At 33.6% G+C, this 25,757-nt stretch overlaps 1 protein-coding gene and 1 pseudogene across 1 annotated transcript; both read right to left on the bottom strand.

The window, feature by feature from the left end:
- Nucleotides 1-771: 771 nt before the first annotated feature.
- On the bottom strand, nucleotides 772-11,616 carry LOC133671293 (serine/threonine-protein kinase TOUSLED-like). The gene is made up of 18 exons (XM_062092022.1): nucleotides 11,030-11,616; nucleotides 10,682-10,722; nucleotides 10,174-10,226; nucleotides 9,411-10,090; nucleotides 9,085-9,286; nucleotides 7,525-7,916; nucleotides 6,211-7,432; nucleotides 6,087-6,122; nucleotides 5,706-5,797; nucleotides 4,743-5,007; nucleotides 4,526-4,580; nucleotides 4,119-4,280; nucleotides 3,354-3,395; nucleotides 3,175-3,258; nucleotides 3,003-3,059; nucleotides 2,149-2,233; nucleotides 1,348-1,404; nucleotides 772-1,030 (listed from the first exon to the last, which is right to left on the bottom strand). Exons 8-16 carry the CDS (start codon nucleotides 6,101-6,103, stop codon nucleotides 2,186-2,188), a joined length of 822 nt encoding a protein of 273 aa, XP_061948006.1. The 5' UTR covers nucleotides 6,104-6,122; nucleotides 6,211-7,432; nucleotides 7,525-7,916; nucleotides 9,085-9,286; nucleotides 9,411-10,090; nucleotides 10,174-10,226; nucleotides 10,682-10,722; nucleotides 11,030-11,616; the 3' UTR covers nucleotides 772-1,030; nucleotides 1,348-1,404; nucleotides 2,149-2,185.
- On the bottom strand, nucleotides 11,294-25,486 carry LOC133670784 (serine/threonine-protein kinase TOUSLED-like; annotated as a pseudogene).
- Nucleotides 25,487-25,757: the final 271 nt, after the last annotated feature.

The following is a 25,757-nucleotide window of genomic DNA, read 5'->3' as shown; positions in this document are numbered from 1 at the left end:
ATCCGTGTCTTGAAAATCTGATAACTAAATAAAAAAAATTAACATTAACAAACTAAATTAAACAAAAAAATTTCATTAAAAGAAAAAAAAACATAGAAAAAAGCAAAAAAAAAACCATAAAGGCATAGAAAACAAAAAAAACAGAAAAAAAACAGAAAAAAAACGAAAAAAAAGAGAGAAAAAGAAGAAGACTGCTCAGTGTTTCACTATTGACTTGTACAGTGTAACACTGAGCAATTTTAGTTTATTGTTAATTCATCTGATAAGGCAGATAGGGAACCCATTCAATCCACCATGCATATTTAAGTAGCAAAACAGTCATTGCATGAACAGAATGTTAAAAATAAAGGTAGTCACCAAATCAATCATATTCTCAACTGCTTTCTCCAGTAGGTGTAGTCAAGTTGCAGCAGCAACAATTTTATCCTGATTGAATAATGCTCATTATCCTTACCAGCATCCATTACAGAAACGCTAATAAGGGTATCGCACAGTCACAGTATGTAGAGAGACATCAAAATTTAAAAACAAACTATCATTGCTAGCAAAACACGTAACAACCTTATTGGCAGCCTAGGAAAGCACAAAAAAGATCTGGGAAAAAATTATGGGCAGCAGCATTTGTTAACACAACACATGGGCATAAAGGGCAAATATGTGAATGATGTGCATGACTATTGATAAAACTAATGTTCATAATCCTTACCAGCACCCATTAAAGAAATGCTAATAAGAGCATCGCACAGTCACAGTATAAAGAGACATCAAAAGTCTAAAAACAAACTATCATTGCCAGCAAAACATGTAACAGCCTTATTAGCAAGAGCAATATTATGGCCACACAAAGAGTGTGTCTTGAGTTATGTTTCATACGTGTTCTTGTTTCATCATCTTAGAAAAAAAAAATGAAAAGTTATATGAAAGTCATAATAAACATAATCATGGATGCTAAGGTCCTTACTATTTATGATAAGAGAAAAGCTTATGCAATAGGTGTCTCACAGTAAATTAAAGCTTCCAGCCATTTTACCTAAGAAAAGCATCATAAGAAAATTTTTAAGGTCAGTCAAACTCCAAGTATTTAAAGTTAACAAAGTACCCAAAAGAGACTTATTAAAAATATTTAACATGAATGTATGGTATGACTGGTCTATTGTATTCTTGAGAGGAGTTACATCTTGTTGTGTGGATTAAATATTCTATGCACTTTCAACATTTGGAGAAACTAACTGAGGATACCTTAATTATTCATATTAAGAATGTGGTTGATAGAGTAAGTCTAGGAGTACAACATAAATGTTTGGCAACAAAATAGAGCTATGTTGCACAACAAGATAATATATATACCTTTCCCCATCACTATTGGTCAGTACATAACCCCTCAAATTTGCAGCCATCCACAGTCTAGACACAACATGAAATCAATTAGTTAGAGATCAAATCATGACAGAATCATAACTTAGGATCATTGAATGACTCCAAACTTATCAAAAGGTGAGTTAACAACATGATTAATACTAAGGGTGGCAGAAAGATAAATCTACACAAGCCCAAAGCAGCTTTCAGGACCTCTTTTACCCAACGAATCTAATGCTTGAATGAAATGGGAGATTCAGTGATCAGCAATGTAAAACCATTTACTTCTAATAAATCGACACACAAGACCAAAGCAGCTTCTTGGACCTCATCTGCCCAACAAATCTATTGCTTGAATGAAATGGGATGTTCAGTGACTAAAATTTTAAAAACATTTTTATTTCTCATAGTTATCAACCAATATGTGGGTAAAAAATTTCATGTATGTTTCCATATTTTATGTTTGTTTCTATTTCTAATCTAGCAATATATCATAAGAACATTTTAATTTTTCTATCTATCAATAGCATATTTTTAATGCCAAGCAGAAAGAGCACTTAATTGAATCTTTGTGCTTAACCTTTTATCTGGATAGCAACCATAGATCCCATAGCATTTAATCGCAGGAAAAAATAGCTTGTTTTAAATGTAAATTCACTTGGAAATTTTCCATGCTTGTAACAACATTGCTGGAAATCATGGATACACCGTGTTATAAGACCATCATCAGAACTTAAAAGCTAATCTTTCCAACACCATCATCAAATAAGGTGCAGCTTTAAGATGACTAACCTGGATGTGATCTTTTGCCGCAGAATGCTTGAGTTCTTCAATGAGGCAGGTTTGGTATATGATCGTGCCAAATGAGGCACCAAATCTGTAAGAGATTAACACAGAGAAGTGCAGCGTAGATTGTAAGAGATGTGGTGAGCGATAAAAAGATGACAGAATATAGCTGATAAAACCAACCATGCCGACTACAGATCCACACCAGCACAACAAAGAAAATAAAAATATTTGTGGACATTAGGTTTCATAAAAGACAACAAACCAACACGGAAGCACAAAAACAAATCTTTTCTGGATGGACAACCAAAACAGTAAGGAAATATGTAGCCAATTATAAAATAGGCTAATAAAAAATCAACCAAACTGGTTGATCTATGTGATAAAAATATTCACAAAGAACACGTAGACTGAGCACTTTCGAATAAGAAAAGAGTAATCAGGTTTACTTTCATCTTTTGAGGGTCGGGAGGGATGAAGAAAATAGAGAAAAAAAAATTGTAGAGAGCACTTCAATGCCCCCCCCCCCCCAAATCCTCTAGCATGACAGGTTTCCAATTTCATGCATGGAAGGAAGGATAGTGGCAGAATCCTATATTGTTATCCCAATCGATGGTGGCCACAGTTTGACTTTCTGAACTACTCAAAGAAAATTATGCCTCATGACAGAACAACTAATTCAAAAGAAATTCTGGAGCATTGTGGGAGAAGATTTGTAATGATAAAGATAAGATTATATGTTAGAAGAAGAAAAAAATGAACATAAAAATCCGGATCCTTCTCCTTTTATAATAAGATCTAGACCATTATTTACACTCCATACCTCAGAAAAGAAAAGAAAGTAGGCTATGAAGTATTACCGGGACATTGTCAGAATTATCACCCAATCTCAACGAAAGCAGATAAAACTTGATCTCCTGCACCTCCCTGTTAAATAACAGCAATCATTAGAATACAAACTTAAAAGGGTGACATTGAGAAAATACCTCAATCTCATAGATTGGAAATGAGATAGTGTATGATGAAACATACATCGAGTAGTTGATGCCTGTAATAATTGCATAGGTTGTGGAAGAGATCACTCAATACAAAACGAATGGCTACTAAAGAAACGTACTGTATGCCCATAACAGAATTTTGATATCAATTAACTCCAATAAAAGTTTATTGAAAAGGACCAACAAAAACAAATCAAGGACGTGATCACTCACAATGAAAAAAAAATATATTCTTGTCAGGTCCGTTATCTCCAACTGCAAAAGACACTTGTAAGAGAAAGCACAGGGTAGCCCACTTTAAATGGATCAAGCCGAAGTCAAATAAATTGACGAAACAAAGAAAGCACAAAAGAAAATTAATAAATAACCAAGATTCAATCAATTCCTGAAAACCAGGAACTGCAACAAAGAAATGCATCCCCCATCCCCGTCTTGATCCTCGCTCCCCCACTTTTAACTCCCATAAGGTGCTCTTTTCAACCTCCCAACATCTTTGAACATATAACTATCTGTGTTAACATTTCTAGACTTTCATGATTTCAAAAGGATTCCACACAAACACATGTATGATGACAAGGTGATGATATAATATTAAATGGACTTTTAATAAATGACAGATTTATGGAACTACCATGCTTTCTCGGCATGAATCTCGGTGCTCTAGATTACAAGATGGACAATTTCTTGCAGAAGATGCAGGAATTATACATTTCATGGGATTTAGTTTCTGATCCAGTTACATTTCTCCAGTGGTTTCTGATGACTTTGTACACTCTTTACTTCTTTAAGTACGTAAGATATGGATCTTGAGCAATGGTCCAAACATCTAGTCTCTCTACTTGGTTATAGGTCAGACATTGACGAATCAAATCATGTAATCCATCAAATGCACGTACAAAAATCATCATCCACTGTTGTTGTGATAATAAGACCTAAGAAAATATGTTGTGAAAACTACCACACTCAAATGAAACTCACCTTCGCCTCATTTAAGATAGTAGGCTTTGTAAGGAATTCAACCCTGCAAGCTTTTATAATTATGCCTTCGCATAGTATTCGTTCTTGAGTTTGGTCATGCCCAAAAGGGTGTCTGCCGAAGAGCATTTGGTAAAACAGAACTCCAGCTGACCACACATCAACCTGCATCCTAAGAAAAGGCATTTTAAAGAAGGTTAAATAGATGAAGCTTAAGCAGTCAATTATATACGGTGATAACCAACTCTTTGGAATTCTCATGGAGGTCTAAATAAACTCAATCACGAACAGCAGGTGAGCAACGAGTCAGAGGACCATGAATCCTAAAAAAATAGGGACATTCTCATTTTAGTAAATGCATTTTATTCTCTTGGCTATGGCTATGACTAAATGTCCTTGATGGGGTATACCTTCGATGATATTAAAGGGGTCTTGCTGAGCTCAAAGCATTCTGGTGGCAAATACCTAAAATTACAAAACAAGAAAATGAAATCAGAATTTTGCCCATATAGCTAAACTAGAGATGATTTAGTACGAAATAATTGTCTAGGAAATTACTGCAAGTGCATTTAGATCAAACATTTACAACATCCAAAATCACAGATGACAAACTTCAGTGTTACTTGCCAATAAGTTCCAGCTCCCTGAGACGTAAGTTCCATTCCCTGGGATCTAACATCTTCCACCACTATCTTGCTAAGACCAAAATTAGTAACTTTTGCGATACTGAATTCATCAAAAAGAACAGTCCCAGGCTTCAGATCATAAAGAATAATCTTTTGTGCTCTCTTATTCAAGCATACAAGGCCTTGAAATATCTGGACAATAATGATCCTTGCTTCTCTTTCAAGTAATACAGGAGTAGCTATAAGAACAGCATCAAGATCTTTAACTGAGAGTAGAAAATGGGTACATGAAAAGAAAAACAATCCGAGTGTTAGAGGTTTCCATGATCCAAATGTTTGGATGTCGTAATAGATTGGGTCTTCACTATACTATCTATAAACAAACTGACAGTTGTCGAGTTTAATGTCATACCACTACAGTACTCTAAGATAGTGCAGAATGTATTCTGGTCAATTTCAAAAATGTCCCAGAGTCGAACAATGTGATTATGCACCAAGGTCTTGTGAATATTGTACTCTCGCAGTGCGTGCTGGATGTAACTTTGTTTCTTATCCTCACTCCATTAACATTCAGACCATGTAGCTTACATGCAACATACCTATACTCCACCAAATCATAAGCCTCCCGGAAATTTATCATTTCAAATCACTGCAAAAGTACATGCTTTGGCAACAGAATCATGTATACTCTTGACATGGTAAATATGAATTTTCATCAAACAAGCAAAGGTTAATGTTTCTATTATCAAATGAATACTTGCCGAAGTTCTGACTTTGTAAACCTCACTAAATCCTCCTTTCCCAAGAAGGGTTAAAAGGGCATATCAGTGATTTAAAATCTGAAAATTATTTTTCTAGGGTTTGAGGCCACGACACATCAGTGCAACATCAGTCTATCACCTCTAGTGCAACAGGTGGCAATAATAAATGATAATAAACTATTTTCTTCCAAAAAGTCACGCACCTGAGTTAGCAACGAATATACATAAACTTTTGGGGCAATATATTACCATACACCCATCAGCATATAGGCATGCATGATAACAAGTAAGAGGCCTGTCAGAAAGCATATCAGAAATATGGCAGTAACTTGGAATGCCACAAAAGCTTCAGATAGTTTCTCATAGCCAGAGACATATGCCAAATAACTCTTAAATAATGATGTTTTAATTACTTATTTGTAGATTGTCCATGTACTAGACTATGTTGTATTATTATCTACCATGTTAGGTGTATGCATTAGTTTATTGCAATAGACAACAAAAACCTAATGTGAGGCACTTTCAGCTAAAATTATAGCTTAGGTAGTAATATATGGAAAATTTTAGTTGATGAGATACCTTACATTTTAGCATAGCACATGTTAAATCATAGCATCGTCCTGAAAGCAAAGCACATGTTAAATAAAAGCATTCAACATGTATCCCCAAAAAATAATTAGCATTTTTCTCTTTGTTAGAGTTTGATACCTTTGCTTGGATATGTCCTGAAATTCTCTCTAGCAGGTCTTTCACATCAAGCTCAAGCTCTGTCTGCTTTTTTATCGCTTATGTTTGTCATTTCTTTGCTTCCTCTTTCTCTCTACTCAATGCTTGAACTTCTTTCGTAAGATCTTTGAGCACCTTCTCCAAGTCCTTGGACTCCTTATAGGCATTCAATTCAACACCTCATTATACATCTTTACTGATTTTAAGAAATCTTACTCCGAGCCTCCTCCACATGAGAAAAGGACAGAAATATATAAGGGCTACCTTGCTTCGGAAAATAAAATGAAACAATACAGTTTAGATCCTGGATAAAGAGTCTTCAAATTGAATGTCAAGATAATCTAACACTGCTTAAACACCTCCTCGGATATCTATGGCCAAGGAATTCCATTTTGTAACATTATGTTTAAGGCAGAAAAGCATATTTCACGTCAATGATAAATAGTCCAGAGAAATCTTAAAGGAAGAGAAAAACATAGCATTAAAAAAAAATTCACAGGCACAAGCAGCAATCTTCCTATTAGTCGATGTTATAATACACTGCCATGCATTTCCAAGCAAGCCATGAGGGGCTAAAGTAATAGTCAAAGAACAATGCTAAAATACTACTTCTGTATTGCCAGCCACTCTATCTTCTAATGTTATTCCTACTGGTTATTCACAGGCAGTCAAAGAACAATTCTGGCTGCAGGCCATACAAGAGGAACTGTGCTCTTGAGACTAACAAGACTTGGGACGTGGTGGATTGTCCTGCAGGTGTGTCTCCACTTGGATGTAAGTGGGTCTATTCGATTAAGGTTAAGTCTGATGGTAGTCTGGATATGTAGCTTTTTAGAGGGAAAGTTAAGGGACCCTAGAACAAAAGCTCTTAAGTGCACTGTTTGCATGGATAGCAATACAAGGGATAAATTTGACTATTGACACTCATCAAAAAGGGAATAATCCTTCAGTCCAGATATTTAAAATACTCATCACACAACAAATGAATAAGATTATATTTAAAACAAATTAATAATTCACAACGAAAAACAAACTGAAAGGGGTTGCGGTGTATGGGATTGCGCTATCCAAGTTTTGGATAAGGAAATCCTTACACACCAAACATACACGCTCTGACCAGTCCCGCACAATACGCTTTTCAAGCACAGAATAGCCAAGCCCCTCCCACTTTTTTCTGATGAATGCAGCAATTCAACAACTTGACCTACAAAACATAAGATATTAATGATAATGTTTCCTAGTCAAGAAAAGAACACATAAGATAATCAAGAAACCCTTTTCTTTGAAGAAACCCACCAGCCATTAGACCAATCCAAGTGAAACCTCAAACTTCAAACATGGTAAGCAACCTCAACCCTATAGTCTCGAACGAAGTACACAAAATACATGGACCCTCTTCTACTTTGTCTCCCTTGTGGAACTCCATTGTTGTTAAAGAAATTAATAACAGGCAAAGAAAAGAGGAACTTGACGAGCAAGAAATTGTTTTTTGTGTACTACAAATCAAAATCAATGAAATGGAAGTGTTGCAGGTGGGTTGTTTTTGGCCCTGACTATTTTCCTAAAGGGAAAAGGATTGTGAGGTTGGTTTGATTTTTCTAGGCTATAACGGATAGTTTTCAACCGAGGTTTACATAGGTACGCAAACAAAAAAATATTACCAATGGGATACCCGATACATGATATTCCTGAAAGCAGGACACCACCAGAAAAAGAACACCAAATTAAACCAAACCATAAAGGTGAGCAACAAAAAAAAAAGCAGAAAACACAGATATGCTCTTAAACTGAATAAAAAGCCCCCCAAAATAAGACACCTGGATGGGCTCTAAAAGAAGCACACATTGCTCTTAAACTGAATAAAAAGCCCCCCAAAATAAGACACCTGGATGGGCTCTAAAAGAAGCACACCAGTAATACATAGGCTATAATGACAATTTTAGAATTGGAGCAAAAAGAAGCAACACAAGCCATGGAACACCAGGTGGCTGCGACAAGAAAAAGTCATAAAAAGTACCGAAAACCTGAGAAAGGAAGCAGCAAAAAAGAGTTGATCTTCATAAAACTGCAAAAATCAAACTCGTAACACAAAAAATAAGAGCAAAATGACTAACTCAAGACAATGAGATAAGATTGAATAATAAGAACCTGGAAGCTAACAATAAACAAATGACAGTAATTGGAATCAAAGCAAAGCTAAACCGCTAAGAAAAAGAGAGTAGGAATGCAAAACAGTGGAAAAAGGAGAGAAAATAACATAGGCTATAATGACAATTTTAGAATTGGAGCAACAAAAAGCAACCCAAGCCATGGAACACCAGGTGGCTGCGACAGAAAAAAGTCACAAAAGGTACCGAAAACCTGAGAAAGGAAGCTACAAAAAAGAGTTGAGCTTTATAAAACTGCAAAAATCAAACTCACAACAACAAATAAGAGCAAATGACAAGCGCTCTTAATGGGATAAGAAAGAATAATAGGAACCTGGAAGTTAACAATAAACAAATGACAGCAATTGGAATCCAAGTAGAGCTAACCACTAAGAAAAAGAGAGAGTATGAATGCAAAACAATGGAAAAAAGAGATAGGATAACATAAGAACTTCTCTGCAAGTCTCCTAATCAGACTCAAATAGACACAACCCAAAAAATCCAAAAAGTCAAACCCCATCTGCCCATGATGGGAAAGATTACCATTAGGGCAGAATGCATGATTGCCATAGCTAACGTGCTGCTCAACCTGAATTCAATTAACTTAACATGGCAAGGATGTACTGAATAGCAATAAATAAAAAAGCAAATCAAACCAAACCAAGCTGAGAATCAGTCATCACCAAACCTAATTAAATAAAAACCATACCTATAACCCCCAAACAGAGATGATGGATTGGGTAACCCAAAACAAATCCAGCCTCACGTAGGATCAACACCTTCCCAACACAAAAACACCTTGTATAACCTGCAAACATCCTGCACAACTTGCCAACTTGGAGCACCTTTCATGGGCAGCAATTCCAATGCATCAATAAAGCGAAAAGGACCGACGAATCAGAGCCAAAAGCCTTCGAGATCAGCACCAAATCCCCCAAAAACAGCAAGCCAAAACCCAGACAAAAAAGAAGAAAAAGAAGGCTGATAATTCACGCCATCATTGCGAGGCAAATAGAGACACAAAAGCAATCCCACCTTACCCTAACAGCTCAGTTCTTGGTGGCTTCGATGGAGAAAGAGAAGAGTGCACGAAAACCAGGAGAGAGAGACACAAAAAATTCACATAAACAAAGGAGAAGATGAGCTTAACCCAATAGCTAGCAGCCCCAATCCTAGCCCCAGCAAATGAAACCCAAACCAAAAAACATAATGCCCTATGCTGAATGAAGGGAAATTAACACAAGAAAAAAAAAAAAAGCATGCTCCTAGCCCAAGCCCACCAACATAAGCTGAATAGAAGGGCGGAAAGCCAGCCAAAAAGAAATGAGCAAGAGGTAAAAAAGCCAGCCAAGAAGCACTTTGCACTGTTCCATTGAATAGGAAGTTGTCTCTTGATATACAGTGGATTCACCAATCCTTTTAGTTTTTTTGTTATTTCCTCAACGCATCATGCATGTTATACAATCCAAAACTTGCAGACTGGATTATCTAATTTGGTGGTCTTTTTTATCAATATCTTTTATCTCTACTTTTATCACTCACAAAGAACACCAAGAGAGATCATTCAAGCACATTCAGGACAAGCTTAAAAAGATGTGAGTATACCCGATAACACCCACACTACTAAGTCTTAAGGAATCTTGGTGAACTTTAATCCTGGCTTGTCTCTATTCTTTTGAAACAGATATCAGCAGATCCGATATGATTTTGGTTCTCTGCATCAAGAAGAAAACGAGCATTAGATATGGTCACAAATCTGCTAATGAAAAACTTGTTACACTGCTGAATGAGTGGATACCCTGCCTATTGTTGGTTGCACAATGAAGAGAACTAAGCAAGCAGGTTAAATGCCTGAAAAAAAAAATGCCAGTATCAAGATTCCACCTAAAGCCATATGCAAATGCTATTAACTGACAAGTTTAAATCAAGTAAATCAACAGGCCCAGAACTCTTCACCGATGACATGCAAGAATGCATGCCTTAAATGTCATTGCCTTCAAGCTAAAACATTGTTAAATGTTTTGTTCTTTCCAAGTTTCATCAACTCTATAAGCTTCCTGCACCATTTATACATTTCTTTATTGGGAGGCCATATTTAATCTCCTCCTCAACATTACATTTCTCACTTTAGAATATCCAATTATTAGTAAGGGTGCAAAATAAGAGACACCAACAACTGAACCCATTTGCTAAGTATTCTCCTCCTCAACATTACATTTCCCACTTTAGAATATCCAATTCTTAGTAAGGGTGCAAAATAAGAGACACCAACAACACTATATTTCCCACTTCCGGCACGACATTACCTGCTTTACATACATCCTGAAATTACAGAATCATCCACCTTCTATAAAAGAGATTAAAGAACAGCACACCATTAGCGGAGTTTTCTTACGGTTAGAGACAGAAAAAAATTAATTTAAATTAAAAAATTAAAAAATTAGTTTTCTTACTTTTTTAAACAGGAAATTAAAAAAAAACAGTTTCCAGGATTAAAAAATAAATGCTTAAAAAAACTAACTACTAACTAGGGTTTCAACTTCCAGAAATTTACAGAACATACAAAAATCGAAGTCTCAAACCCCAAGTTCTAAGTAACAAATACAGGCACTAAAACCACGGCGTAGCGGAGCAAGATTAGCAAGAAAACTTACGAAATTGTCACTCCATCGACTAGAAAGGGGCTTGGCTTGAAGAAGATGAGGAGTAGTGGAGGACTGGGTTTGAGCGGGCGAGTTAATGGTTTAGGGGTTGGGTGGGTGCGCAGGTTAAGGCCGTTGAGTATAGTGCTCCAGCGGTGTGTTTTAGCGCTGGGCTTGCGGTGTGTCTCTATCAGATGCTTTGACATGTTTTCCTCTTCCACTGACATGTTTTCCTCTTCCACTAGGTTCTCGTACTGCACTACTTAAGAGTTGGCCTCAAGTTTCTTGACCGCTGTGCGCTGCATAATATGATCCAAGAAATCCTGCCTCTTCGCTCCATACTTGTACTTTGTCTTTGTCTCCACCGTGGAACTCCATTGTTGATACAGAATTTAACAGGCAAAGAAAAGAGGAACTTGAAAGATCAAGGAATTCTTTTTTCGTGTACTGTAAATCAAAATCAATGAAGTGGAAGCGTAACAGACGGGGGTTGTTTTTTAACGTAAGGATTGTGATGTCGATTTGATATTTCTAGGCTGTTAACGGATAGTTTTTTTTCTTTTTTCTCAAGTACTAATGGGATCCCCATGGATCTATCAGGAATACCCATATTATTATAATATGTGATAAAAATATTTTCATTTTAATACAAATAGGTCCTCTTTTTATGTCACTCTTTTATGTCATTCAGAAGAAAAACGTTTTTCTCATAGTTATTAAATTTAATTCAAGATTCATATTGTGAGTTGACGGATAAACTCATAAATTATAATAAACAATCTAAATTTATCCTAAAATAATATTATTTAAAAAAATAATTGAAAATAAAAATTTTTAAAATTTATAATATTAGGTTTCATCTTAGTTTGACTAGTCAATGTCCATTCAAATTCAAAAGAAAGCCCACGTATATTAGGTTTTGAGCTATTCTTCTAACCATGTCAAGTTCAATAATTATAATTTTGAGTGAGGGTTACTTGGGTAATGTCTAAAAAATAGAGAATCCACATAAAGTCAAATAAATTGATGAAACAAAGAAGGCTCAAAAGAAAAATTAATAAATAACCAAGATCCAATTAGTTCCTTCAAACAGAACTCCAACTGACCAGACATCAATCTGCATCCCAAGAAAGGGCATTTTAAATAAGGTTAAATAGATGAAGCTTAAGCAATCAATTTTATTATGTGATAACCAACTCTTTGAAATTCTCATGGAGGTCTAAATAGACTCAATCACTGAATAGCAGATGAGCAACGAGTAAAAGCACCATGAATCCTAAAAAAATAGGGACATTCTCCTTTCAGTAAATGCATTTTATTCTCTTGGCTATGGCTATGGCTATGGCTATGACTAAATGTCCTTGATGGGGAGAAATATACCTTCAATGATATTAAAGGGGTCTTGCTAGCTCAAAGCATTCTGGTGGCAAATACCTAAAATTACAAAAGAAGAAAACGGAATCAAAATTTTGCCCATATAGCTAAACTAGAGAAGATTTATCAAGAGAGTGGGAAATAATTGTCTAGGAACTTACTGTAAGTGCATTTATTTCTTGAAGCAAAAGATCAAACATTTACAACATCCAAAATCACGGATGACAAACTTCAGTGTTACTTGCCAATAAGTTCCAGCTCCCTGAGATGTAAGTTCCATTCCCTGGGATCCAACATCTCCCTACACTATCTTGCTAAGACCAAAGTCAGTAACTTTTACGATACCGAATCCATAAAAAAAAAAAAAAACATTCACGGGCTTTAGATCATAATGGATAATCTTTTGTGCTCTCTTATTCAAGTATACAAGGCCTTGAAATATCTGGACAATAATGATCCTAGCTTCTCTTTCAGGTAATACAGGAGTAGCTTTAAGAACAACATCAAGATCTTTACCTGAGAGTAAAAAATGGGTAGATGAAAAGAAAAAAACCTGAGTGTTAGAGGCATATTCCATAATCCAAATGTTTGGATGCCCTAATAGATTGGGTCTTCACTCTACTGCACATCTATAAACAGACTAAAAGTTATCAACATACTACTGTGTTCTGGTAAATTTCAAAAATGTCCCAAAACCCAACAATGTGATTATGCACCAAGCTTCCTTGAATCGACAAGGAAAGTAAAAGTGTTGATATCCACAAGAGCAAGGAAACACGTGAAATTGCAAAAAAATAACCCAACAACATGAGACAGAAACCAAATTAATACTTTCCCACCAACAACAAACAAAGTAATCAAACTATTTGCATTGAAAATATTAATCATCGAAAACCAATTACACATCAGAGTTTTATTTTATTCTATTTTATTTTTTGAAAAAAGATTGGACTTTTTCAAAGTATCAATGACATTGCCCACACAATATTCATGAAAAAAATCTTCAAGCATTCAGACAATCCACAACGAGAACACTAATTATCTAAAACAATAAAAAATCAAATAAAAATAAAGAAAGAATCAAATTATACATTCAAAACCCAGAAAACATATAAAAAATAATGTTAAGATATCAAGATTTGACACGAAATTGAATTCATGAAAACAAACTAAAAACCACAAAAATCTATCTCGGCATATTAAAAAAATCTCATCAAATGAAAAAATCAAAGTTTAAGAAAGATAATAAGAATCAAGATTAACATAAAAATAACCCGTAAGCTATCCTTGTCCTTATCATCAATGCCATGTTAAGAATTCTCTTAAATCACCACTATCATCTCTGCCACCTCCACAAGAAAGACCAGTAAGCCGCGATCACAAATATCGCAGTCGTCACCGTCACCTAGATCTCCCGGCACTAAAAACTCCAACATCGCCGTTTCAAACATTTCGCCTAGCAGTTTCACCTCTCTCTCTCTCTCTCTCTAATTTTAGTCGATAACTAAATCAAACAATGATAAATTAGAGTTTTAAATAATAATGAGAGAGCATGAGAGGGCGTTTTGAAGAGTAAAACAGAAAGACTATTTCTAGAGAGAAAGTGGAAATTTCATTTATTTTTTCAAAGTTTTTTTATTTTTTTAGAGATAGAGAGAGAAAGTAGACTGTTGTTGATGGTTGAATCCTGGATATTAATAGCAACGGAGAAGGTAGAGCTCGGGAAATTTTTTCAAAAACATTAACGTTGGTTTTTTACTATGACAGCCTTTGATATTGTTTGGTCATTACAGGATTGTGGAAGCTTTGAAGAGTATGGTTTGGTTGTTTTGGAGGGTAGTTATGGGAGAATGAGCTCATCGGGCTAAATGCTAATGCTCATTATTTTGTTATCGTTCTTCTTCTTATTATTATTATTAATTTGGAAAATTAAGCATTTTGTAATTTGGTTGGAATTATAATTAATAGCTCGAAAAATTACATAACTAAATTAACCTTGCGTATGTATTATTTTATTTGCCTTTTTGGGTTCAACTAATTTTGGTTTAATGGTCAATTTTAAAATCTTATAACCTATTTGTCTAACTCTAGTTTTTAACTAAATTACGTTGGAGCTAGCCCAAACTAAAATGATTGAATTCATGGGTTCAAATACAAACTTGATGACTTAGCTTGTAAAAAAACTTCAATATGATAATTATTTAAAAAAAAAATTATTGAGACGAGGATATATTGAATCTGAGTCCCCCAACGACCCATGTCATGGACCCTATAGAGTTTAATAACTTTTTTATGCACATTTTTTTAAATTGTATGATAAAAATATATGGTCACAAAATTGAGCGCCACCCTATAGAAATAATCATTATAGAAAGCAAACAAAAATAAATCAAATGGTTTATTTCCAAACCAATCTGATATTGAAGGGTAAAATTAAGAAAAAAAATTAAAGAACCAAAAACAAAACAAAAAAGTGTGTTGGTCTAATAGGTGAACTCGTCAAACCTATAAACCGAGCAACTCAGACTAGCCTGTAAACCGGGTTATGGACTCCAATAGAATTATAATTTTTTTTTCAAAACTATTTTTTATTTAACTATATGATAACAAAAACAGACAATCGCAAAATCAAACTCCAACTCAGTATGATTGCGTGCAGGCCTAGCTACTAGTTCAGGCCTGCGCACATGGGCCTGTAATGTTTTTTTAAGTTAAAGGGGCAGATGACATCTCATGTGCCCTAATGCTTTTTTTATTTATATATATAAAAAATACAGTGTTGTTTGAAATCCCAGAATCATGCCACTGTAGTAGCCAGAAAAAGAGGGTCCATTGTTTTTTTCCTTTCAAAAACTCATTTTCAACTCGTTTTTTACTAACACCCAAGGAACCTTGTTAAACCTAACCATGGCCTACAAAAACGCAAAAAAACCTAGCCCGAAACCTAAAATCAACTAGAAACCAAAAATCTTCTCAAGCTCAGATTTGTTTTTTATATGTTTTCAAGGTAAGAAAAAATACATAATCTTAACTTTTTATATTATATGGAACCTTTTGACACAAACACTATATGTTTTGGTGGCCTAAAGCTTCCCCAATAATAATTTTCTCTCTCTAAACCGGGATTTGGCAACCTCCTCTCTCTCCTCTATAATAAAAAGACTAAGAAAAGAGAAAAATGAAGTTTGGTTTCAAAATATATTTTTTGAAAATTATAGAGACCGGATACCTAATTGCTTAAAAAAATGGTGGGAGAAAATGAAATTCTCAAACAAATTGTATAGCTGCTATCAATTTTATCTGCTTTTATCACTTCAGTCTCCTAGATTTCAATTCAACCCCCACTCCTAGAAAACATGCTATTGAGTTCTAATTTTGGCTCAAAATGGTTCAATTGTGCAAAAAAAAAAAACTTAGGGATCAAATTAATTTTTTTTAAAAATTTCACTACTATAATCCACAATGAAATGTGTTAAGATAAACAGTAATTAAATTGTAGTAAAAACACCACACCATTTAATTTTTCTTATAATATATATCATAAAAATCAATTACACAAAGTTTCTCTCTTTAAACACTAATATTCTCTTCTCTTGATGATCTAAACCAAGTTCGTCCATCTTTTAGGTTTGTGTTGTTGAAAAATATGAAATTGGAGTTAATTTTGTATTGCGCACGCGAAATACCAAGTTATAGTTCCTTTATATTTTTTGGCAGAGTTTAATATTAATTTGATGGGAAAGTTGTCATCTTAATATTGCAAGGGCTCTTTAATCAATAAATAAAAAATAATGACAATTTTGTAAATATTCATATATTTTTTGTTGTTTTTTTTTTGCAATGATATAATGTGCTAGTGCAAGTGTACAAGTACAAGATGTAAAGTGTAATTTTTCAAAATACAGCAGGTAATCGCAATTCGTTAAAAACTTGCCAAGGGTGATTTTTTCTTATTGTTATGGTTAATTGGTTATCAGAAGATTTAGGCAAACCTTGGAATGAGTCCTTTAATTATCAACTTTTTTTAACATGGTCTATAGACTAAAATCTTTCTCATGTGAGTCCTCTAACTATTATGCATTTTTCATCAACCAAACTTTTTTGTAAGAAAAACATTAATTTTACATTTATATTGGAGGATTACTTTAACTGTTAATATTAGCATTTCCAAGAAGAGAACTCCAATGATGTGAACAACCAATCGATGGAGCAACCACTTGTAATTTTAAGGCGCCATTCTGTCACTTTAAGTTTTCCATCTATTAGTACTTTTGTTTACAGTTTCTTGGACACACTCAATTTCTCCTTTCATACCTGCTGTTATGTAGGCTTTCTGTTTTATTCTACTTTTCTTCTGAGTACAAGCGTTCCTTAAAGTGAGTGTGTTGGTTTGCATATTAGCGTTTGTATTTATTCATATATGCATCTAAGATATTGTTAATAATGTTGCATTAGGTGATATGAACTGCATACAAATTAGAGGTTTTGTATGTTATATGAACATTTGGATGTGTGTATGATGCTAGTTGTTTGATGCTAGTTTTGCAATCTTGGAGTGTTTATTCTTGGACATCACTAGTAAAAATGTTAATTTAAGTGATTCCAATGTATTTTTGTATTTCAATGTTAATTTAAAAACTTACATCACTCATATAATTTTTGTATTTTCAATGTCTTCCGGGAGAGCTTGTGAAGCTCTTTGCAAATGAGTAGAAAAGGATAAGTATGAGCAGTTCTGTAAACCCTTTAAAAACTTGAAAATAAAATAAATAACAAGTAAAAAAAGTTAGCAAAAACAAAAAGAAGGGGTGAAAAAATATTGACTAGTTAACATTCGAAGCTCATTTAATTGTCCGGTAAGGAGTTCTGAACTCAATTGTGCAAGTTAAAGTAGAGAGAAATGAATTTTTATGTAAAATTCTTAAATTTCAATTAGGATTTTTGGATGAAAATTGAGTGAATTATGAAATTATAGTGGAATGATGTAATTGGAGAAGATTAGAATATGAATGACTCAAATAATGAGTAACTAAAGAAGAAATTTTGGTATTTTGGTTAAATTAAAACCGACCAAATAGGTAAAAAGTGAGGAAGTTATGGAGCTAAAGTGAATGTTTAATTATTGTATGTATTTAGCATATGAAGATGTGTTGATGATGATTATAATTGGATTAAATTAATTGTCAAATTGTAATTGATTTTCTTGTTAGTATATTGTGAATTAAGGTATATATACAAAGATTGAAAATTGTATTAATGGTTTACAATTGATAAATTGAGTTAGATTAATATGTTTAATAAAAATTCATAAACAATTGAAGATCAGATTATGAAAATAAATGAACTTTAGGGTCGGCCTTATATTGTTTTGCATAAGAATTGGATAATTGTGATAATTTTCTCTTTGTGTTACTAGGATGGTGATATTAGAGAAAGAATGGTTAGTTATAAACATTGAAATTGATGTGAAGTATGTTTACGTATTAGGAATTTTTTATAAAGATTGACGTATAAGAAATTTATCTTAGAATTTATAAATGGGTATAAAATTTAAGTTATGAAAAATATACGAGGAGATTGGAATTCTCAATCAAGTTCAGGTTTGATTTAACCCAAATATGAATATAGAACAACATGGATAGTCTATCAAGACTCGCGTAGGTAAGTATTTTGCCTTTGATTTTTAGGAGTAGTAGATCTCATTTTGGGAAGGCTCGAGTGGGTAAGTATTTTACATTGGTGCCTGTAGAAAAAGAACAACCCAAAAGACAGTGGAGCCACACCGGGAAACAAAATAAAACAACCACCACGCCATCGTCTTCGGCGCCATCCTCCGCTACACAGGTAAGTTTCCATTCTCTGCATTCAATAAAACTTTCAAATGCAGTGTGAAGGTAATTTAATTACCTTCACACTATTCATGCACGCGTGAATTTACAACCTAGAATAAGTGGGGGAGTAACGGTACCCCTATGGTTTTATCTTGGGTAAGACTCGTGAAACCATCCAACTCTCGCTTGATTGTTTACTTGGAAGTGGTTGATATGCCAAACTGATATTATTCAGGGCCTCTATCTTCACACTACTTGTAAGCCTCATATCGACCTTTCAAAGGACAATCACTGAGCATGCGAGAGACCTTGTGAAACTAGATAATGACGAACCCCTTGATGCACTCAACACTTAAGATCTTCTTATTAGGTTGTCATCCCGTGAAAGGCAAGTTTGCATTTCATACGTATTTTTTTAATTGAATCAACATTTTTGTATAATTGCATGATTTACATTTAGCAGGTTGAAATATAAGTTCCCCATTGAAACCCGCCTATAACACTCGTTCAAGAAAAAGACAAATGGAAAACGAAGAAAGAGCCTAGTTGGAAGCCCAATATCAAAAAGAGATGGATAATCTTAAAGAAGAAGTCGCAAAGCTTACTAGTCTACTCGAGCAGGCCTTGAGAGATAAATATGGAAAAGCAATACTTGTAGCTAAGCCTGAAGATATGCATATAACTCATTTCAATCTACAGAATTTGGGGGTAAATAGGGTCTTCACGCGTGCTTCTTCTTCTTTTGCCCAGCCGGGCCACTAGCTTGGGCCAGTGGCCGGGCCGGGCCGGCTGGGTCCAGCCCAGCCCCCAGCCCCCTGCCCACAGCCCAAAAAAATAAAAAAAACAATAGAAAAATAAAAAGTAGAAAAAATAAAAAATGTGTATGCATTAATAAAAATAATATACATTTATTGGTTTATTCACTGATTCCAGAGTCAGAAATAAAAATTGAAATTGAAATGTTTGAAGTTTGAACCTCAAATACCTATATTTTAGAAATAAAATTTAATATCAAGATCCATTCAACTTGGAGTGGATTTAATTTTATTTTCAAGATGTAGTAGCTATGTTACTTATAGCACGAGTAAGTTTTTAAGTTAATGTAAGAGAAAAGGATGACTGCATTATAGATGCGTTTTCATGTATCATAATTTTTTCAATTGAGAAATGAAAAGATGTTTATGTTAACACTAATTAAATACTTTAACGAGAAGCTAATATTCGAAATTGAAGTACAAGATAGATGCAAATGCAAATATTTTACAATGATTTTTCTTTTCTTATATGTGTTTTTGTTTGTTTCTTCTTAGAGACTAATTGTCATTGCTAATAATGAAAGACTTATTTCTATAAAAACATAATTCAAATGCAATTAATTGATATAAGATATATGTAAAAATAAAGATAAATTAAACTAATCTCTTGAAAGCATTATAAAACAAAAAAATAATAAATAGATTAATCACTATTTAAAAAAAAAGATAAATAAAACAACTTAAAAAAAGGAGATAGGGCATTAATCAATATTAAAATAGGAAAACACAATACAAAGAAAAAAAACCAGAAAAAATAAAAATAAATGAATTAAAGAGGCATATATTGATGGGCTTAACAAGCGAGCCAATACGTCCGACCTTAAAAGAAAAACCCTAGTCACGCCAGGCCTTTTTTTTTCCTATTTTCTCTAGGATTTTTTTTAAATAATCATGTGACAAGTTGCTTATTGGTCAATTTTCGATCACCTTTAGTGACTGAAAAATTTGGGCAAAACTTTTAGACTCTAAAAACTTTTAGACTCTATTTTTTCTAGCATGTTCATAGAGGAAAAAAAAACAACTTTATTAAACCCCTCTCTTGAGAAGACAAGCTTATTGATATAAATATTAGTTTTTTTTTAACTGAAATGTGATTAAATGATTACTTTCTCTCTCCTAAAAAAATTCCAATGATTTTCATCAACTAAGGATTAAAAGTGAAGAAAATGAAGTTATTGACACGATCAAAAGATTTATGTCTTCTCCCAAGTGTAGGAGTGTCGAAGTAATAAATAACCCGACAAGACCGGGGTCGAACCACAGGGAGGTAAACTATATAAATTACAAATAATATATATATTTAATAAAACAAAGAGTTTATGAGAATTTTATGGGATATTGATGTAAGAATTAAACAAGGATAAAACAATTGTCAAGGTTAGAGGATCCACTAATTGTATTTCAAATAAATATAATATAAACTCTTTTTATTACTCAACTAGAAAGCACACACAATTGAGGTTCCAATTGGATTATAAATTGTTAACATGATTACATAAGTTATCTTATTCGAATAATGCATCTTGTAAATGTTGTCAGGTATTCATGATGTTAATTTATGTTAACAACAAATCAAGTTCCTTTCATAGCACATGTGTCGGTTATACCATACAGTTGGGCTATGAAAGTGCCAAGTATTTATTGTACCAAGTGTTATACAACATAAATCTAGATTAACCATTTAACAAGCAAAGTATTAAGAGTGAGTAAGATAACAAATACAAAACATCTTAGTATCAAACATTAAAGTCCATGTTGAGTTTATATTATATTTATTCTTACACCGTTAGTGTACCCTTTTCACCTTTACATGATAAACTTAGCTAAACATGATTAAGAAGAGAAACATAAACAAACTACATAAGAATATAGTTATGATGAAAAACATAAACAAGAGATTAATGAGAGCAAAACTTAAACATTACAAAAAAAAATAAAGAAAGAGAGCAAGAACATGATCTTAATCTGAAAACCATCTGCCTAAATGCCTCCTTTTATAGGCCAAAATTTGAAAGTATTGATTTGATGACTAATTGTTGAGTTGGTGGGCACCTCTTGATTTGGTAACCATCATTATCTTCTTGTCTGTAGAAAACACCATTGCTAACACTAGAATTGGAACAGATACTCTGCATGAAAGTTCTGGGAAATTGTCTCAGCTTTCCAACAAAACAAGAATGAGGTCAGTTGGATTTCTAGAACTCGAGATATGGGCTGAACACTGAATAGTGTCTGGGTTGCAGGATAAATTCTGACTTCTCTGTTGTTGCTAGAATTTGAACTTGAAAACGATCCTTTTGAATCTTGGCCTCTGCATGAAAGTTTTAGGCATATGTCTTAGCTTTCTATCTATATAAACCATACCTAAATCCAAGTTCTACAACTCCAATTATGATCCAATAATCGAATGGTGTTCCAATTTGAATTCAACCAGCATCTCTTTTCTAAGCTTAGCCCTCTTTTTGTCTTCTCAATTTTAGTGGTTAAACTCATCAATCAATCCTTTGATTTATGATATAGGCCTGCATTTAAAATGAATATTTACCATAAATTAAAGGCATCTTATATTATCAGACTTGTTATTATAAAACATGCTCTAATTAAAGAGTTATTGATAGTTCAAGTGCAAAATGATAATATAAAACCTTGATAAAAAATACACTTTTAAGTACTAATCACACACCCCAACCAGCTTATTTCTAGTCCCTAGTAATCAAAGTGTTAAAATATAAAAACAATTTTCAAATTCCACAAAGCAAGTCATTTATCATTCAACTTCCATTAATCTATCCACATAAACAAACTCTCATTAAATTTATATATTTGCTGCATACTGTTGAAACAAGATATTAATAAACCTTCTTTTTATGTGCTCAATATATGAAAACATAGATGATGGGGAAACAATATTATGTTATAATGTTTTTCTAAGGTTAACTTCCTTGGGTTGAGATTATTATCTTTTTTTAAAAAAATTATACACACACACACACACACACAAATAACTTAAAACACAATGCATTTTTAACCCATGTAACGAGCTTTCGGTTAATGACTCTCAGACTAGTTGGTCTTAGAGCATTAGGTGTTGAGACACCCCTACGAGCTTAGTAACTCGGGCTGCAGATACTGATACGTAGATAATGCAATGTTTGATTCCCTTAAGCTTTTCTTCTTAACCCATGTAACAAGCACTGGGTCAATAGCTCCCAAGTCAGTTGACTTTAGGGTATTAGGTGTGAAAACACCCCTCCGGGCTTAATTGCTTAGGTTAGGGAGGCTACGAAACCAAACTTATCTACGTTTTTATTATCATAAATATTATCAATTTGTTTTTTTTTCAAATTATATATTATCCATTTTTCTTAGTTGTTACCTTTAACAGAAGATCATAAATAATGTAATAATCCAATGTGCAACCCACAATCATAAATTAAAGTGTGTGTGAAAATGAAGGTTTAAGAATACTTGTTAAATGAGTATATGAGCATATTTAAGTGATAACAATGCGAGAGTTTGTAAACCTGAATATTTCAAGAAGTATTCTGATAAACTTTGTTATGAATATTGCAAATAACCATTGGTAAATGTTTACTAAGATGCGTCTCAAGAGTCAATAAAATTCTCCCTTACTCTGCCATCCTAGTAATAACAGTTTTTGTCAAATGGTTTTATTAAAACCCAAAGCAGTTAGTTAGATTTTTTTTAATGTCAACTACTACCCTCTCTCCCAACCAAAATGAGACATTGTCCTCAATGTTCTAAGGTAGAAAAGTAGAGTATAGAAGACATCACCTGAAGTAGTGACTACTGACAAGCTTGAAACACACATACACAAATATAAGAAATAACAAAACATAAAATATTATGCTAAAAGACATAAATTTTTACAAACTAAGACTCAAATTGTAATTGTAATTGTTGCTCATATTTTCCCTTGGTTTTACGTCCAAAAACGTCTTAAACGCCCTCTATGGGTCGGATATAGGCTTCCCATCAAGTTTTCTGAAAAACTAGCAAACATGGTCTTTTTTAGTCAGATTCTCAAGACTAGGTCGATCATGTTCTTTATGAAAATAAAGTCATAAATCATGAATTGCACGATGCACATCTCCACTAGGGTGCGTCTCAAGAGTCAATAGAAGATTATCTAAAGACCCCTTACTCCGACCATCCTTAATGAATTGTATTTTATCTTCACGGTTTACAGATATCATTCCTAAAGAACGACATGTTGCATTACAAGTCTATCTGTCACAGATACTTTCAGTTATTTTGCACGATGTTTTTTTTGTAAAAGTGCTTTTACCTGTTCCAAGCATGTATGAAATGAAAGAATTGGAAGACTCACCTGATAATCAGACCTTTGCTTCAATTAGCCAGCGAATATCTTCAGGAATTTCATGGTTCATAAACAACCTCAATCTTTCACACCTAACACGGTAAATTTTTGCAATCGCATTTGGAGGCAAAACGGGAAAATATTTTTCAATTTTTCAAGAGTGGTGTCTATTTTTTTAGATGAGAAGTGGAAAAGAGATGCAAAGAAAAGAGAAGGAACAAGGAATTGAACAAATATATACACAGATATCAGTTATCATTGGAAACTGAAAGAACCGACCTAAGAGTCACGGAGTACCGTTATCCACCATTTGACCAGGGTTGGAGAAAGACTAGCAAAACAAGAGTCACACCAAAAAGAAACATATAAACAATGTGAAAAATAATAAATAAAAAAAATAATCAATCTTTATATACAGGATCACCTAATTCAATGGAGTCATTTTCAACTGAAAAATTATCAAAGTAAACTTTCAAACGATGTCCATTTACCTTAAAAACATTATCATTCTTTGGATTCTCGATATCACAGGCCCCATATGGATACACATGTTTCACAATAAAAGGACCGCTCCATCTTGATCTTAGTTTTCCAAGAAATAAATGGAGTGGAGAATTATAAAGCAAAACTTTTTAACCAATATCAACTTTTTAACAATTTTCACAAGTTTTGCAGAATGCATGCGTGTCCTTGAACGTGGTGGGCTAATAAAATCCACATTGTAAGATTTTCGCAGCTGTCTTTTTTGATGAGAAATGACCCCCACATGCCTCAAAATGATAAAATTTAATGACATTGCTTAGCTCATTATCGGGAATGCATCTTCAAAATATTTATGAGGACAATATTTGAATAAGTAAGGGTCATCCCAATAAAAGTTCACTTCATTCAAAAACTTTCCTTTGTCTTCAGTACTCTAGTGAGTTGGCAAAAATCCTGAAGTAAGAAAATTGATATTTTTAGCAAACCAAGGCATTGAACTAAGAGAAAGTAAAGATTCATCAGAAAAGTAATCATCGATTGGTGTGATGTCAAATGTCGAATCTATTATCAATCTTGACAAAAGATCCGTATCAACATTTTCGATGCCTTTCTTATCCTCGATTTCTTCTTGAGAATAAATCATTTGTAAATCTGCATATTCGTCAAATTATGTTTTACTCATGGTAGATTCAAATTGATCATAAACTAATTCTTCAATAAGATCTACTTCATGTGAATCATTATCATCTCTAAGTTGCTTGCAAATGTTGAAAATATTCATCTCCAATGTCATGTTTCCAAATGATAGCTTCATTAGTCCATTCCTACAATTAATCAATGCATTAGAAGTTGCAAGAAACAGACGTCCTACAATAACAGGAAATGAATTACATGCTTCAACAGGTTGTGTGGGACAATAAAATCCACATGATAAATGGATTTATCAACTTGTACTAACACATCTTCAATTATTCCTCTATGCACTTTTACAGATCTATCAGCACGTAAAAGAGTTATAGAAGCTGGTTTTAACTCACCTAGATTGAGACTTTGAAAAACTGAATATGGAAGTAAATTCACACTAGCTTCATGATCAAGTAAAGCTTTTTCAATTTTATATTCTCCAATAAAGCATGAAATTGTAGGACAACCAAGGTCTTTATATTCAAAGCATTATTGTTTTGAAGAATGACACTTACTTGTTTGGCTAAAAAGGTTTTCTTTTCACGTTCAGTTTTCTCTTCACGGTGCACAAGTCTTTCAAAAATTTAGCATAAGAAGGTACCTGTTTAATAGCATCCAACAAAGGTATATTGATCCTTACCTGTTTGAAAGTTTCAAAGATTTCAGAGTTGTGATTGACTTTTCTTTGTTTGGTCATGACATGAGAAAATGGAAGTATTGGTGGGGAATCAGTCTTTTCTTTGCAATATTCAGATTCAACCTTACCACTACGAAGAGTGATGACTGATTTGACTTGATCCATGTGTTGGCTTCCGGGACTACTTGTATTTGCATTGTACTGCCCTTTGGGATTTTGCTGTGGTTGAGATGGAAACTTACCTTTCTCCTGAAAACTAAAAGCAGATGTGAGTTTTGCAATAGCATCTTTTAGATCTGCCATAGTTTGAGCATTTTGAGTGTTGATTGTCTCCTGCTTTTCAATGAATGCATGACATGTTTCCTCAAGATTTCTTCTAGGAGGGGAAGCATAAGGAGGTGCATATCCATGAGAATTTTGAAAATTATGGTGTGCTTGAAACGATGGATGTGAAGTTTTTGCATTATTGTTATCACTCTTCCAACTGAAATTTGGGTGATTTCTCCAACCAGGGCTGTATGTTTGCGAGTATGGGTTATGATTGGGCCTTTGAAAACTGTTTAAAGCATGGGCT

Source organism: Populus nigra, chromosome 13 (assembly GCF_951802175.1).
Source record: "Populus nigra chromosome 13, ddPopNigr1.1, whole genome shotgun sequence".
Taxonomy (NCBI): Eukaryota; Viridiplantae; Streptophyta; class Magnoliopsida; order Malpighiales; family Salicaceae; genus Populus; species Populus nigra.
Note: the sequence above shows the minus strand (reverse complement) of the source record. Positions and strands in the feature narration are given on the sequence as shown.

Coding starts and splice junctions, on each gene's coding strand:
- LOC133671293 (XM_062092022.1), bottom strand. Junction 3,396..4,118: donor CTATCTTAAATGAGGCGAAG/GTGAGTTTCATT, acceptor TGTCTTTTGCAG/TTGGAGATAACGGACCTGAC. Junction 3,060..3,174: donor ACAGGCATCAACTACTCGAT/GTATGTTTCATC, acceptor AGGGAGGTGCAG/GAGATCAAGTTTTATCTGCT.